A 15,505-nucleotide genomic window follows, 5' to 3' on the forward strand; every position below is an offset into this window, starting at 1 on the left:
AGGTCAGGACTGTAATCTTTGTAAGTGTGCCTTGAAATGGCAAAGAAGTGACATCGTGTTAGATTTCTGTGTCTAAAGTGCTTTTAGTGTTTTGCAAAAAGTGTGACGCTGAGAATGTCCTTATAGTTGTGCAGAACTGGGCTGAGATTTTGCTCCTTAATAATTGTGCTTTTTGTGTTATTTTAGTGTCAGAAATGTAAATAAAACTATAATATGAATGATAGATATGAAGTGCTATCAATCTTTTCATCTAACTCTCCATTAGAAAGCAAAAAAAGTGTTTCGTTTTTTAAAATCTCAAACTATTCCTTTAAATTCAAGGCAGGATGTTTAGAATAAATGTGTTCAGCAGTGGCAGGTGTGTTAGTGGAAGACACAGAGTAGCAGGCCCGTGTCAGTGAGCGTCTCATTGAGGAGAGGCAGCATTCACTGTGGCCTATCTAAGAAGCTCAGCATAGTGTGTGGATGACGCTATCCTTAGGATCACAGAAACACCATTATCACTACACACTGACATCACTCAGCCCTCCACAACAGCAACGCAACGCCCCTCCACGGCTCACACACACCACCGCCCGCCTCATGCAGCACAGTCATTGTGTTCACCGGTCAGCCCCATTGTCTGTTCAGGGGAATGAGGGACAATGTCGCCAATCTCTGTCCAAACCATGATCCAACACTGCTATTGTGACCCGTCTTTTTCCCACTCAACCGACGAGATGGTGTTCCCGTGTGATGAGAGATGGAGATGGGGGGTGGGGGGTGTCCTCTGTTCTGCCTGGCACTGGGGAAGTGAATGTGAAGAGGGCACAGACGATCAATCTGTGACGCTAGTATAGTCACTGTGGTGATCATGAGCAGACATGTGGGCAGTACACAGACACAACACCCAGCCTGGCTGTCAACCACATCATCACTTCTCTGCTTACAGTGAGTATTACACAGTGGGAGTCCATGCTACGCTTTGACTGGGGGTTCTTGCTGTTTTTCTGCCTCCAGCGTGAAGTCAGGATAATTCTACCATCAAGAAGAAGAGTTTCACCCCTGAGAGCAGCTTAAGCAAATGAAATGTACCAGTTCCCCTTGAACTTTCCTTGAAGCTGGATTATTTCTACGTGAAACGCTAATTTACAGAATGTAGCAACAAGACCAAACAACTGTAGGATCTTCCAAACTTACTATTGTAATGCTTTGACAAGGATGGCATAATGGGATACAGATGGATGGACGGCAGCACATGACACTCATCTAACACCAAGTGAGTAACTATTCGCACAGAAGCTGAGATGAAGCGGAGGCTGCTGATGACACAGCTACAGTTATATAGATGTGGTGAATAGAACAGTAACACTTAGAAATCATGTTTTTCTGAGCATTCTTACAAGGTGTCTGTCTGGTTTTCGCCTGACATGCAGAGCTTCTACCAGCCCCGCCACACCACCCGTCCCCCCCCAGCTCTCTACCAGGACCCCACGCTGATGCAGCGACGTGTCCTGGAAGATCAAGTGGAGCTGTGGTGGTTCAGAGAGCCACGCCGCTCACTGCTGTGCTACTGCGCCTCCGTAGCCCTCATACTGGGGCTGGGCCTCGGTGGCGTGGGCCTCCTCTCCACCACCACCAGTCTGTCCGGGGAGTGGCGCCTCGGGGTGGGCACTACCCTCTGCCTCTTAGCCCTGGCTGTTCTTCTCAAGCTGCTTCTCAGCTCTGCCATCCAGGACATGAACTGTGTGCACAGCTGGCGTCGCATCGACCAGCTGAAGAGCGGCGGAAGGGCTGACCCTGCGCTGATGTTGGCTGTGGGGCTGGCAGTGATGCTCTGTGGGACGGTGCTTCTCTGTGTGGCCACCGTCGGCAGCCCAGGTTATGACAGCAAGGAGATGTTGGTGTCCAGCCTGGTGCTGATGGCTGCTGGGGCAGGCATGGCTCTAGCTGTAGTGGGCTACAGCGTGCTCGTGTACCTTGAAAGAAGAAGGGAGCAGAGGAGGAGGAGGATGATGAGAATGAGCAGAGTGAGGATGCTGGGAAGTCGAACTGTCAGGGTGTTCAGCGTCTCAGGAGGACAGATGAGCCCAGCCAGGAGAGAGACATCCTCCAGCAGGACCAGCCTGATCTGAATGGACTCAATGGGCAAAATCACTCACAGAAAAAAGGATCAAAGAATCTTTGAAAGGAAATAAAACAAAACAAAGAGATGACTTTAGGAGTATCTTTCCAGTCTTTTTGTTCACATTAGCATAAAAATGACTTCTGTTGAACATCACCAAAAGAATACCTGCAAATAGTTTGTAAAAGAACAACAATGACGCTAAACACTTTTTTAAACAATGGCTCAATGTGATGAACACACACCTGCATGTCTGAATACACCATTTTGGTACATTTGCGTAATTATGGTTGAAAATAAATGTTCAGCAAGTGTTCACATCAAAACCAAACAGCACTTCTTGGATTCTCTGTGTTCATGATGTTCTCTCCCACTAACTCAAAACACATTTGTGTTGTTTTCACGGTAACATTACTGCATTCTCAACAGATTCTTACTGTATACGCTGTGTACAGTATGTTACTGTAGATGTTCTATGCATTATGTGAAGATATTACTGTGAATTTAAATTAGGAATTTATTATAAGAACTGGAAACACAACAGAACATGTTTCTTTTAGCTTTCAGGTTTATTTCCGAGGTATGGGGCTCTCTGAATATGTCCAGAAATACTGCTACCGCGAGTTCCCGCCCTGCACACTGGAGGAAAGTTTTACAAATATAAAAGAGTCATAATTGACATAGCTTGTTTGCTGTTTGAGTAGTTTTACAGACGTCGCTTCTATAATGATGGCCTTTGGGAAAAATGCTCTTTGGTCCACATGGGGAGTTTTCGTTACGATACTGAGAGTGGCAATTGGCAAAATTTGGAGGCTAAGCTAAAGGGGCGGGGCCATATCCAAGTCTTACTATCCATGATCTCGAAACAACCTCAAACCTCCCACTTGAATGTATTTTTGTGCAATATTTTTGTTTTATTCTAAGTTTTAACATCAAATTTTGCTTACGACTTGCGGTATCTGTGACATTTTGCACACACTCCTCAGTTGAAGCTCTCAGGAGGAAAGAGCGCATTTGCCAGAGAGAGCCTGTTCTGTCGTGTCACCGTGTCCGTCTGCTGACCTGCCACATGCCGCATCGTTAATATCTAGTGAGTGCTGAATCTTGATGTTTTTATGCAAACAAAGATTGCATAACGTTAATGTTAGCCAAGAAGAACTGACAGTGACTTTGCTGTTCTGTAACGTTACAAATGAATAAGCCACAGCTAACGTTACCTAGTTTATTTATCTAGTTAATGTTAGCGTAGCATAGCTGTCCTGTTAGCTTGTCAGTAATTATTCTTAAATGTTTTGTTGTTATTTTAGAGCATTTTAGAATTATTTTTTATTTAGATTTTGTTAGCTTGTCAGTAAAGTAGATTAGATTAGCTTTAGTAGCTTATATTTAGGTTAAAGTCCAAAGGTAACTAAACTGTCTATGTTACTTAATGGCGCTTTGAGTTTGGCTTTGGATGTTTGCATGTAACATTAACTTTTTGATTTGATTTAACTGGCTTGTCTGATCTCTTCTGTCCACATGCAGGAGCTGCCATTCTGTGAGACCAATAAATCCATCTTCAGGATTCCACCCGGTGGCACCATATGTCCATTATTGCTAACCAGCGTACCATGGCCCATTGTTGTAGTATGGACCGCTAAAATGACTGGCTTTATCTAAAACAGATCTGTTTATATTGTTGTGATATTTTTCTGTATTATTCTTACTGTATTGTTCAAATTGCACAATAAAAGTTCTGCTATTTGTGCAGTTAATTCTTCAATTGTCATTTTTCTTATTTTACATTAACAGCTAAATAACAATTGTATTGTAAAAAATAAATAAATACAGTAGGCTAGTATACACTGCAGGTTATAGGTAATACTGTAAAATAAATAACTTTTTAAAAATGGTATAATACTGCACTAAAAAATAACATAATACTTTATTTTACAGTATACTAAAAACTACTGTTTTACAGTAATTGTATCGTGGTTTAAAATACAGTAAGTTACTGTTGATTTTAACAATAAACATTTTACAGTGCAAAGTTAACAAAGCGAATGAATGAATATGAAATTGGAAATATAAACAATTTATTCATAAAGTACATTTCCAGTGAAAGTGATTTCAGGCTATAAAGTTGAAATACTTTGTGTTATTTTACATGAACACACGGAGGTTCCACAAGATGAAGAAGTGTCGAGTTGTTTCACCTCTTTGTTGTTGATTCACAGCCAAAATATAATCAACACTTGAATGTGAATTACATAAAATGTATTTTATTAGAAAATGTCATTAGCAGGGAACAAACAGCAACTTCCAACAACTCACAAATGGATATACACACAATATATTTATTTTTAAAGAATTACAGATTGCAGCTTTAAGGGAACTATAGTGCTGCATGAAAGGAAAAAGTGGAAATGATCTCACAGGCAAAATTTTAATTTACCAGAACTTCTTTGGGAAAATAGCTCATACTACAAAGGGCAACGTGTACATTATATACAAATGTGAACAAAGGTGACGTCTAATGGAGACTCAGTAAAGTCCAATAAAGTTTAAGGAGATAATCTCTACTTTCTCCTTCACTGAATCTGCCATCCTGCACCCGGCCTAAGTATCGCATGGGACACGACTACTTGAATGAATTTAACATTTAAACATTTATTTATCTTTGATATTTTTGTTATAACTTTCATCATATCATACTATTTAAATTTGCTCTTTTTGGACACAAGTGCAATCAATATTGCAGCTTCGGAGGTTTTGAAGCAACTGTGGCTCATTAATTTTTTACATTCTTCATACGCCTGCTGTGACCTTTCAGTGTTTTCAAACCACACCAAAAAAAAGAAAATCCTGATTTAAAAAATGTGATCTCTTTTTTTATATATGTATATACCTTTCTCTAAACTTTGTATTTTTTCTTGTGGCATTGTTTAACCTATTCTGGCCTGAAAAGATTCATTTTAAGGGGGTCAAAAGCCAGAAAGGTTCAGAATCATAGCTTCACTTTCAACTGTCAATCACAATCTTCTCTGTCAATTATCTTAGTTGTAAACCAGCTGTTTTACAGTCCCCTTTTATATAATCACGCTATAGTGAACTGAAGATCATCGTCGCTGTCTTCTATCCCTTGCTGCTGATCCCCTCTCTCTCTCTCCGCCCTGTCTTTCTCACTGGCCTGGATATAGTTATCCTCTATGAAGCCATCATCATCGTCATCCAGCCCCCTTAGATCCCCCCCAACCACTCTTATTCTACCCAGCGAGCTTTGAGGGAAGGGCAGCTCGTCCTGGCCATACTGGCTGACCCCGTCGGCCTCTTGGAGCAAGGAGTGTCTGTAGCTGGCCAAGAAGCGATGGAAGAGACGAAACTTGACAGTCATCACGATGAGGAGCGAGATCGTGAGGAATGTGCCGAGTCCTGCAGCCATATAGGACCAGTCCAGCAACTTTTGGCTTTCACCTGCCCCTGCTTACAAAGCAGGAAAAAAAAACTTTATTGCATCTCCATGTATCTATAAAGACGAAGAAGTCAACACCGGTGCTTTTCAAATTGTTTCCTGCAACTGAAGTGTTATAGAGTCCAGAGTTCCTCAAGCACACCTGGTTGTAAATAGTTAGATCATGGTAAAGCTTGTTTAAAACTTACTTCTCAGTTCAGTACCGTTACTGTTGGTGTTCTCCTCTTCCATGAGAAGATGTCTCTGGGAGCCTTTGTGTCTCCCAACATCAGATAAAGTAGCCTGACGTGCTTCTCTGATAAAAGCTCCACTGAGAAAAATCACCACAAAGAGGCCGCAGCTCCACTGGCCCATTTCTGCGTCATGAGGGAAAGCATAAAGAACTCTTATGATTCTCAGGACCATGAGAGGCTTAATGTGTAAAACATTTAGATCATTTAGCGGTACGGAATTTCCCTTTTGTGCAACTCTGTCTCTTAAAACGAAACGAAACTGCTTCATTAATTACATTTCGAAAAGGTATTTTCACCCAGATTACAATCGTAGCTTTAAACACCTGGTTAAAGTTGTAAATTGAAACAAAACTACTTGATAGGTTTAGTAAAAGATCTTGGTTTGGGTTCAAATAAGTTTGTTTGTTTTGTAACTTAAACCACGTACGTAAGTTAAAATAAATCCACCTTGACTTTTGGTTTCCCACGGGACACAGACAGTGGTCTCCAGGGTGAAAGTCTTTGTTCCCATCCTTTCACCCCGACCTCCTCTCTAGGCGGGCTTTGTTTAGAAATGTATTTGTGATAGGCTACATCATAAAACAAACGTAATCCTGGGAGAAAATATGTTTCCCTCAAAACATAATTAAGTAAAGTTCATTTGAGGAAACCAGGCTGTTTTGTGTTATGGTCCCTAAGATCAGCAAGGAAACGCGGGGAAAAGACCACAACTTCGATATCCACTTGATTTCAATTCAACAATGAGGTATTTTCATCCCCATCACTTTATTATTGCATGAGGAAGGGATGTGTTCACAGCCAGTATGGAGAGAGGGAACAACTACAGCAACCGATAACTTTTAATATACATATACTGTATATATGGGATTGTCAGTGTTTATTTTAAGACATTTGACATGACATACTTCATGTTTCATAATTGATTTGCCAATAAACCTTTAACCAATGTCTTGCCACCATCAAGCTTAAACGGACACTGGGATGTTCGAGGGTTAACATTCTCTGATTGTCAAAGTACCAACACATTTGATTGGACACATTGGAAATCTATTACATTGTTAGATACAGATGCAAATTCCTCTTTAATGTCCTTGTCCTTGTACTAACACATTTGAATTTGACTTTAGGTATCTGCATAATGATACACCATGTTGTCGTCATTATCATCAATGACCTTCATTACACTGAAATATCAGCGACAACCTTTCTGCAGTGAGCGCTGATGATATCTTTAATTTCAAATGATGTAAGTGTCAGAGATAAAAAAGGTAATTAATCTGCAACCCATGATCTAACAGGTGCCTTCAAACAGCCAACACACTGCTCTCATGGCTCTGGAAAGACATTTTTTAACAAACAATTTGACTTGAACAAAAAAATTCTTCAAAACTTTGTGATTAAATAGTCCCTGCCTTTTCACACAGAAGCTGTCACATGATGTTAATGAGCCATGTTTATGATTATAGTCCTGAACTGCTTACTAATTAACTTTAAACATATGGTCCGGAGAGCAGACATACAGTACATCCGTGTATATGTTGGCTTAAGGTATTTCATTTGTCGCAGCAGTACACAGGTAGCACACAGTAGCTGTGTCTCAGTCAACCGCTGCTCATATGACAACAACAGAGCCAATAATGTCAAACCTACATCACAGAGGAACACAGAGTAACCCGACTGTGAGCTAACACAATCTACAACAACACACACAATCAGTCTGAAATGACTTACCTGTACAGAAGAGGATAATTGACACAGTATGTCTCCGAGACCTGACTTTAAACTGCTGTTTTTGTCTTCCTCTTCAGCTCCTTCTGAAAAAATAAAGAGACTTGCTGGGCAAAGGTTGCAGGACATACCATAATACCACCCTCCCTGCACCATGCCCTTAAGACAGAGACGTTAATAAGTAACTTTATTAGGTTTGTCATCCATTTACCCTGATTCCTTTTGTACCTTTCCAGTCAAAAGTCAATGTAAACTTATTTTTATGTTCATTTAGTATCTTTATTGTTACTAATAACATGAGGCGATTTGTTATTTCCACAATTTACTGAAATGTACTGAATTAATAAAGAAATTCAAACACATGTTGCATCTGTGCTTTGCGGCCAGATAGTGTCACTGTAATCACAAAAGATGAGCGTCTATGCGCTGTGTGTGCATGGAGGGCATTTGTGTAGATTTGCCATTTGTTTTGGATGAGGGGGGGGGGGGGGTTAACTCAGTGAGTTATAAACGCTGCGCTTGTATCCGTAGATTTTTCTTGCTTTTTTCTTGAACCACCTCCCACTAAGTCATCAGGTGTGCACTCAGAGGAGCTGACACGGAGGCAGCTTTAGAAGCACTGAAATGTTTCTAGGTGGGCAAGATCTGATTTCTCATTAACACACATTTGACATCATCATCTCTCTCATCTCTCCTCATTATACACGCTGCACGTCTATTCACCAAGAACAGAGCAATGCTTCCAAAGCATCACCAGGGATCATCATCGAACAGAGGCGGTGTGAGCCTTCAGGAAATACAAGCTTTTATTATTTTTATATTTTTTCATCTTTGCAATAAAGCTAAAATGTATGTGTTTACTGTCCGCAGAGACTCTAATTCTATTGTCTCTCTATTTTATTGTCAGGCCTGCCTCATGCTATGTACTAAAAGTATTCTAATGGTGCACAACGCTGCAGCTAGAATGGAACTAAAACTAAAACTTTGACCATATTACACACATGTGTTGCTTCATTTCATTGGTTCTCTATTGGTCAGATCGGAGCTTAAGGACTCTGATCATTTACAAAATTGTAACTGGGCACGCCCCTTCATAGCAGTCTGATCCCCTTAAACCTTATAGTCCATGCCGTGCTCCCCACTGTCAGATTACAGGACTCCTGTCTGTCTGGAGTCAGCTGGAGTAAGGGTTCAAGGATAGAGATAGAGGGGTCTCTAGCTGTGCAGACTGTTAAACCCCCCCCCGGAAAAAAAAGTTAGTTCTCAAGCCGTGATTGGAGATACTCAGATGCAGTATATTCTGCATGTGACAGGAGCGTGAGCCATATGTGAATGATTTATTGAATGTCATGTGTTCTGACTGAGGCAGCCCACAGAACAGTGACCGTGTTGTCTTATGTCACAGTTTGTGGGTTGATAAGCACTCCAGATACCCAAATGTGTGTTCACAAGCACTGAAAAAAGTGAGTTTTATCCCTGCTCACTGAAATAGATAACTGTGGATAACTGCCAAAAGCATGTGTTGGAACGTGTCATTAAGGAGGAGGCATTGATATTTTCATGTCTGTATTAAATCCTTTATCTTACCCAATAAAATGAGGCCAACACATTGTTTAATGTGTATTACAGTGATCAATGCAGTTTGGTGGTCACTGTCATCCCTTTCACTGACGCTTATTACCACATTACATTTTCAGAAATGCTCCTGATGGTTTTTCCAGGCTCTGCCTCTCTGCAAAGAAAGATCAATAACTAAAGCCAGTACCAAATCTGAACGGTCTGACTTTAAGTCTCAATAAACCGTCTAATCTTTTCCTCTTTAACTGACTTTAAAGCGAAGTGAGAGAGGGACCGAGAAAGCCTTCTTCATCAGAGTTGCTCAGCTGGATGGGCGTAATACAAACTTAATCAACACCATCTTGGCAATGGAGGAGCCTTAAAGGGACAGTTCCCCTCAAAATTAAAGATAATTGATCAATCTAGATTGTTTTGTCAAGAGTTGACGATATGCTTTTGACGCTTTGAGCATCACAAGCCGAGTGCCATCTAGTTCCATTATATTAGAGAGAAGGCCGCCATCTCTAGATTGATTTTAAAAAATCACTACAGTAAAAAGAAACAAATATGTATTTTTTATTTTGGGGTGAACTGTCTCTTTAAGATGATTTCAGAATAGTGCCAGCGACATGTGCTTCTCTAATGGAGAAAAAAGAATAGTCTTTAAGTCATGATTATCTTATTTTTAGGATCTAATAGCCATTAGCACATTCCATGTTGATATTCTTTTTCTAGGTAACATACATCTGAGTCTAAGTATCAAAATCCTGTTTGAATTCCACTGAATTTGTTGCTTCTCCACTGCAGTCAGTGAGTTGGCTGCATCACTGTATGATAATCAGGTTGAGTCTTTTGATTCAGATTTTATTGATGCTCTTTGAAGAACTGTATCAATAAATAACTCTGTACACTCAGCGTTTTAAAAACACTGCCATCAAACATATAGGGAGATCATACGAAAATAAAATGAATCTCTTTTTTTCCTCTAACATCGATTGCAATGTACATGTATGCTACAGATGATTACTATGAGCACACCTTTGTGCTGACATTTACCAATGGGAAATTGCTTTTATCAACATGAGTACAACAGAAACTGAATTCCTCACAACATCTCAACATTTGACAAAACATACCAGCTGCTGATAGATTGTAAAATTCCATAACTCGTACAGACATTTATGAACATACTGTTAGAATAACCTTTAAGTCTAAAGTTCATTTTAATATATTTATAACAGACTGTTAAAAAAAAGGACACAAGTGTTGACATTCAAAATTGAGGTCAGTTTCTGTAAATCAATTACACAAGCAAAATGTATTCACGAACACAATACATGGCATTCTGCATTAATTTATAAATACTTACGTTACCATTCTGAGTTACAAAAACAAGGACACTTGAAAGTTTTGACAAGGAATAGGCTATCAGTAGATTGTATGTAAGTGGGTCCACAGAAATGCAGCTTTTTGATCTCTTATGTATGGCACTGTAAACACACAGTGACACTGTAAAGCAATCCTAACTCTTCAGACAAAAGCTAAAAGGCTTGTGTAACATTTAATGACATTGCAGGTTATGCAGTGTTATACTGCCATTTACTAAGAGATGTGTTTGGATATGAAATAGTAATCCAAATGTACTGTAAATGTATGTATTAGATAAGAAGTTATTCAACAGTTATTTCCTCATGTAAGCCGCAACCTCTGACTGATAAGTAAAGCCGAAGGGCCTTAAACCTGCATTCTTTCTAACGGCCAGCAGGAGGAGGATCCACTTGCAAAATAAGTTTGGTTGTATAGAAGTCTATGAGAAAATGACCCGACTTCTCACTTGATTTATTACCTCAGTAAACATTTTCCTAATGCGTTTATGGTCTCAATCTCTAGTTTCATGTCTTCTTCAATACAATATGATGTTCATTTTGAAAATGATGCTCCCATTTAGAGTTAAATAGACGATGAAGCAAAGTTATGCTTAAGGGTGGGGCTAGCTTTTGATTAACAAGTCGCTAACACGGTGTTGTCTAGTCTCGGTAAAGTCTATATTTTTGTCTTACTTTAACCCTTTCACAGTGTTTTCAGTTCATTAAAGTGAATTATAACATTTTAGTCACCTAAAAATGTCTTGTTCAGTGTTGAATTGTAATTAGCTCCACCCTCTTGTGTCACTTCTGTTCCAAAAACCAAGATGGCGACGGCCAAAATTTCCAACTCGAGTCTTTAGACCACCCATAGACCACAAACCATTGGGGGAAGTCACGGTCCACTTCTTTTATATATTCTATGGCATAAGACCTATGCCATAGGTCTTCAACAGGGGGTACTGCAGGGTTGTTGTTTTTTTGCACATTCACATCCATCTATAACATTTTTCACAATTCATTGTCTATGGAGCAGATCCAGACTTCATACTTGACGACATCACAAATTTGACTTTAGGAGAGAGTTGTAGATTTTTACTAATATTTTTGGACTGTTTTAGGTCTAATACTTTTAATGTACTCAACATGCCTTTATTGTTTTAGGACAGATAATGTATCCTTGAGTAGGTTAGTTTTAAATCATTTAATTGGTCAGAAAGCTTTTGTGTTTGTCATAAAAAACAACCATCTTTATCATCATTTATCATATACAAAGTAGACTAGTATCAGTAGGCTGGTAACGTCCATTGTTGGGAGCTGCAGCTAAGTAGAAACTTCACATTCCATGTCCTCCCATCGACCCATATGACTGTGTCTGTTGACCAATTCAGGTCAAGGAAAAGCTGTTAGGAAAAGAAATAAGAAAGAAAGAAATTCATTTATTTGAATATTTGACTGCAGCCCAGCTCTGACTGTTGATAGGAGACAGACGAGGACCCCAACCTAGTGGTCCCTTTTCAGTAACCATAGGTCATTTCAAGCATTTGAACAAATAACCAACGCTTTCATTTTGCTCTCATTACACAGTAGATCTTCCTCACAAATCCTTCAGTCCCTGAGTAAAATGTAGCAGATGTGGCTACAAGTCGACACCACCCTACTTCACCAGGGCGTGCCGTGACTTAAAGGCCTGGCTGGCCAGACTCCACTGTTGTCTTGGGGTGTCAGGGTATTTTTTTCTTGCTCTAAGCCACATCTTCAGCATCTTTCCTAGATACACATGAACATCCAGTACATCTGTACATCCAGAGCGTTAACTGGATCGGCCTCCGTCCCCAGTTGCACTAGCATGTGCCTTACTTATTCAGCAAGGTGTTCGCTTTCTAGAGGCCACTCAAAAACATTATCTTCCAAGGAGATGGTGTATAGATCATTTCTCTCCGTATGTTCTCAGTTACTGCTGCCAGTTACTGAAACATTACTTTTGCAGCTATGAGGAGGAAAGAAATCTAGTGTGTGAAGATTTTCAGTCAAGGCTTTTCAGAGACTTCATTGTGTAGAGGGGTTCTTTGATAATCACCAGCATGACTCCCATGCGCACCATATGTGAGCTGCTGCTCCTCCCAGTGTCCTCGCCTCCCCTGGCAGCGCGGTCATTTACTGACTCTTTTACTCTGGATTGCTGGCCCCATCTATGAACAAGAAGTCTCTCAGCGGCCTATGAAGGATTTTCCACTTTCATTCCTGGAACTGTAGCTGTGAAACACCTCTGGAACAGGAGCTCGGGGTCTGGCGGCTGGTTATCACAATCTAGCTTCCTGCTCATGAAGTGTTTTCTGAATCCCTGCGGACCAGAGACACAGGTTGCTCTCAAATGACTGGATTCCCCACTGGGATCTCCTGCTAATAAAGGACACACACGATTGCACACAATTCAAAATCACACAGCATCTGTTTTGTATGCCAAAGACAAAGCTAAATAATTTCCTCTGAATAAAAGGAAAACAAAATAAAATAAAACGTTGTACTCTGAAGCTTATGACAAGATAGACTGTCACATTTTCTTCATCATTTCATTTTCTCTAATATGCAGAAAGAGTACTTCAAAATGAATACACTTACTTTAAGAAAGCCACACACACACACACACACACACACACACACACACACACACACACACACACACACAAACACACTTACAGTAAGAAAGCCACACACACACACACACACACACACACAATTACCTGGTGCTCTGAGGGGTAGTCCGTTGTCAAGACGACTTGGTTTGGTGGCAATAAAGAGGTAGCAGAGTACACATACGGTGATGAGGAAGGCAAGGAGGACCACCGCTGCAATGGATAGACCAACCAGAGCACCGATACTGAGTGGAGAGAAGAAGAGAGGAGGAGAGGAGACAGGGAGAGAGGAGAGGAGAGGAGAAAGGAGACAAGGAGAGAGGAAGAGAGGGAGAGAGAGAACAGAAAGGGAATGTGGCAAGGAGACAAGAAGAGGACACAAGGAGAGAGAAGAGTAGATGATTCATGTGTAGGATGGAAAAGAGAATACCAAAAGAGGGAAGATCAATATAAATATATATATATATATATATATATATATATATATATATATATATATATATATATATATATATATGTTTGTTTCATCCATAAATTAAATAAAACCAAATATGTATGGAGCCGTAAATGTTTTAAGAGAAGATAAGATAAGCCTTAATTGATCCCAAGAAGGGGAATGCACGTGTTGCAACAGCACAAGGACCGAAATAAACAAATAGAAATAAAAAATAATATTAATAATGAGAAGTATATAAAATAAAAGTAAGAATATAATACAAAAAGTAGAAAGGGATGGATTGGATTTTTAGTCAAGATAATTCATCATACCAGTGAGTCACGCTTTTAAACAGGTGCCGCTTCCCACGTTACTGGATAGTTGGTGTAACTATCTAACTACACACAGTGAATAACTCATCTGTTTCCAGTTTACTATGACAGAATATAACTGTATAGTCAACAACATCTTAAACATGTTTAGGATTTCCAAAATAAGTAGAAAAGAGGAAAATGTATATATATATATATATATATATATATATTCTTGCCAAATGCATATTGCCCTCACCTCAGCCACCACATGTATCCGTAATCATACGGGAAGAAGCTGTTGGGATCATCACAGCAGTACTTGACATCATTAAATCCGCAGCAGTAGACAGCAGCGGCGGCATTTCCCGGTCTGGGGCACGAGAACCCGTCCACAAACACACCATCAGCGCTGTAGTAACTGCTGCATTCAGCGCTCATGTTGCAGCAGGGAAGTGAATTAAGAAGAAAACACACGTCTCATCCGCAGAAGAAGAGCCCTGCAGCGTGGAGGTGCAGTTAGACCCACCAGTGTGTGTTCTCCAGTGCAGGAAATATTTTGAATCTGAAGAAAACTGGAGTCTGGTCTCTCTCTCTCTCTCTCTCTCTCTCTCTCTCTCTCTCTCTCTCTCTCTCTCTCTCTCTCTCTCTCTCTCTCTCTCTCTCGCTCACTTAATCTATTTACTTAATCTGCTTTTGGACGCTATAAACTTTGTCGATTATTGGAGTTTGTCACTTTATTTCATGTTTTGGTCCACAGAAGCATAAAAACAGGCGCACAGTCTTAACGCAGGCTATAATATTACAAAAAGTGTCGAGGAGTAACTTAAATTATAAATGAAATATAATTGTAATTAGTTACAGTTACTGAGAAAACGTATGTAAATTAGCCTATTAATCAAAATGTTGGTGATTACAAAGTGGGTTGCATCCCAATATATTATTTTCAGTAGAAATCTTATAATATAACATTCATTCTGTTGCTCTGTTTCAATCTTAATTCTAGTTATAGTGAAGAATATGTTGTAACATCCTGTCACTTATTTATGTCAAGTTATTCATCAGGTTTATAGTCTATGTTTAGATTTAGATTTTGTCATGTCATGTTTGATTGTTGCCACCTGTGTACCATTACCTTTAGTGTGTATAGTCCTCGTCTCCCTTTGTCCTGTACCAGTTTGCCTTATGCCTTCAAGAGAATCAGCGTTTTCGAGCAAAGAAACCTTTTCCTCTAAGAGTGATTTTCTGTTGTACTTTGTGTTTTTTCAGTAAATACCCTTCTGATTTTTGAAACCTTGTCCTGAGTCGTGGATTCGAGTTCAAGCCTTTGTGTCACGTTCCTTACGCTTTTAATAAAAGTTTGATTCTATTCAGTGTTGAGTACTGTTCCACCACCATGCACGCAAAACGTTTAGGATTTTTCAGCTTTATCGGCAAGTTAAAAACATGTGTTAGAAAAGCTTTACTTTACTTTGCTTTTAATTAATTAACAATTACATAGATTATTACATTTCAAAAGGGTAATCTGTAACTTAAATTCTTTCCAAAAGAGAGTAAAAAAATAAAGATTCAAGTTTATCAATGTTATGTTATTGACACAGCCATAAAGAACTAACGTCCGGTCACACTACTGTAGCTGCTGCAACTAAGAATCCTGTGTTTCATTCAAATAACCTGTGAACATT

The 15,505-nt window shown here is 39.6% G+C and overlaps 2 protein-coding genes across 3 annotated transcripts; one reads left to right on the forward strand and one right to left on the reverse strand.

Moving 5' to 3' along the window:
- Positions 1 to 705: 705 nt before the first annotated feature.
- On the forward strand, positions 706 to 3,825 carry tmem125b (transmembrane protein 125b). Of its 2 annotated transcripts, XM_029453716.1 has the most exons (3): positions 707 to 1,258; positions 1,416 to 3,194; positions 3,629 to 3,825. In XM_029453716.1, exon 2 carries the CDS (start codon positions 1,479 to 1,481, stop codon positions 2,112 to 2,114), a length of 636 nt encoding a protein of 211 aa, XP_029309576.1. In that variant the 5' UTR covers positions 707 to 1,258; positions 1,416 to 1,478; the 3' UTR covers positions 2,115 to 3,194; positions 3,629 to 3,825. The 2 variants fall into 2 exon arrangements, with proteins under 2 accessions (XP_029309575.1, XP_029309576.1); XM_029453715.1 differs by having other exon boundaries at positions 706 to 3,194.
- A 6,102-nt stretch (positions 3,826 to 9,927) lies between these two features.
- LOC115022683 (protein shisa-like-2A) lies at positions 9,928 to 14,356 on the reverse strand. The gene is made up of 3 exons (XM_029453754.1): positions 14,080 to 14,356; positions 13,182 to 13,318; positions 9,928 to 12,840 (listed from the first exon to the last, which is right to left on the reverse strand). The coding sequence occupies exons 1-3, from the start codon at positions 14,259 to 14,261 to the stop codon at positions 12,656 to 12,658; spliced, it is 504 nt and encodes a 167-aa protein (XP_029309614.1). The 5' UTR covers positions 14,262 to 14,356; the 3' UTR covers positions 9,928 to 12,655.
- Positions 14,357 to 15,505: the final 1,149 nt, after the last annotated feature.

The sequence above is a fragment of the Cottoperca gobio genome, chromosome 17, assembly GCF_900634415.1.
Source record: "Cottoperca gobio chromosome 17, fCotGob3.1, whole genome shotgun sequence".
In the NCBI taxonomy this organism is placed as follows: domain Eukaryota; kingdom Metazoa; phylum Chordata; class Actinopteri; order Perciformes; family Bovichtidae; genus Cottoperca; species Cottoperca gobio.

Bases quoted from the DNA above. Each gene is read 5' to 3' on its own strand.
- tmem125b (XM_029453715.1), top strand. From the start codon at position 1,410: ATGCAGAGCTTCTACCAGCCCCGCCACACCACCCGTCCCCCCCCAGCT.
- LOC115022683 (XM_029453754.1), bottom strand. From the start codon at position 14,261: ATGAGCGCTGAATGCAGCAGTTACTACAGCGCTGATGGTGTGTTTGTG. The intron at 13,319-14,079 runs GTGAGGGCAATA...CTCTCCACTCAG, and splicing joins GGATACATGTGGTGGCTGAG to TATCGGTGCTCTGGTTGGTC. The intron at 12,841-13,181 runs GTAATTGTGTGT...GTCCTTTATTAG, and splicing joins ACTACCCCTCAGAGCACCAG to CAGGAGATCCCAGTGGGGAA.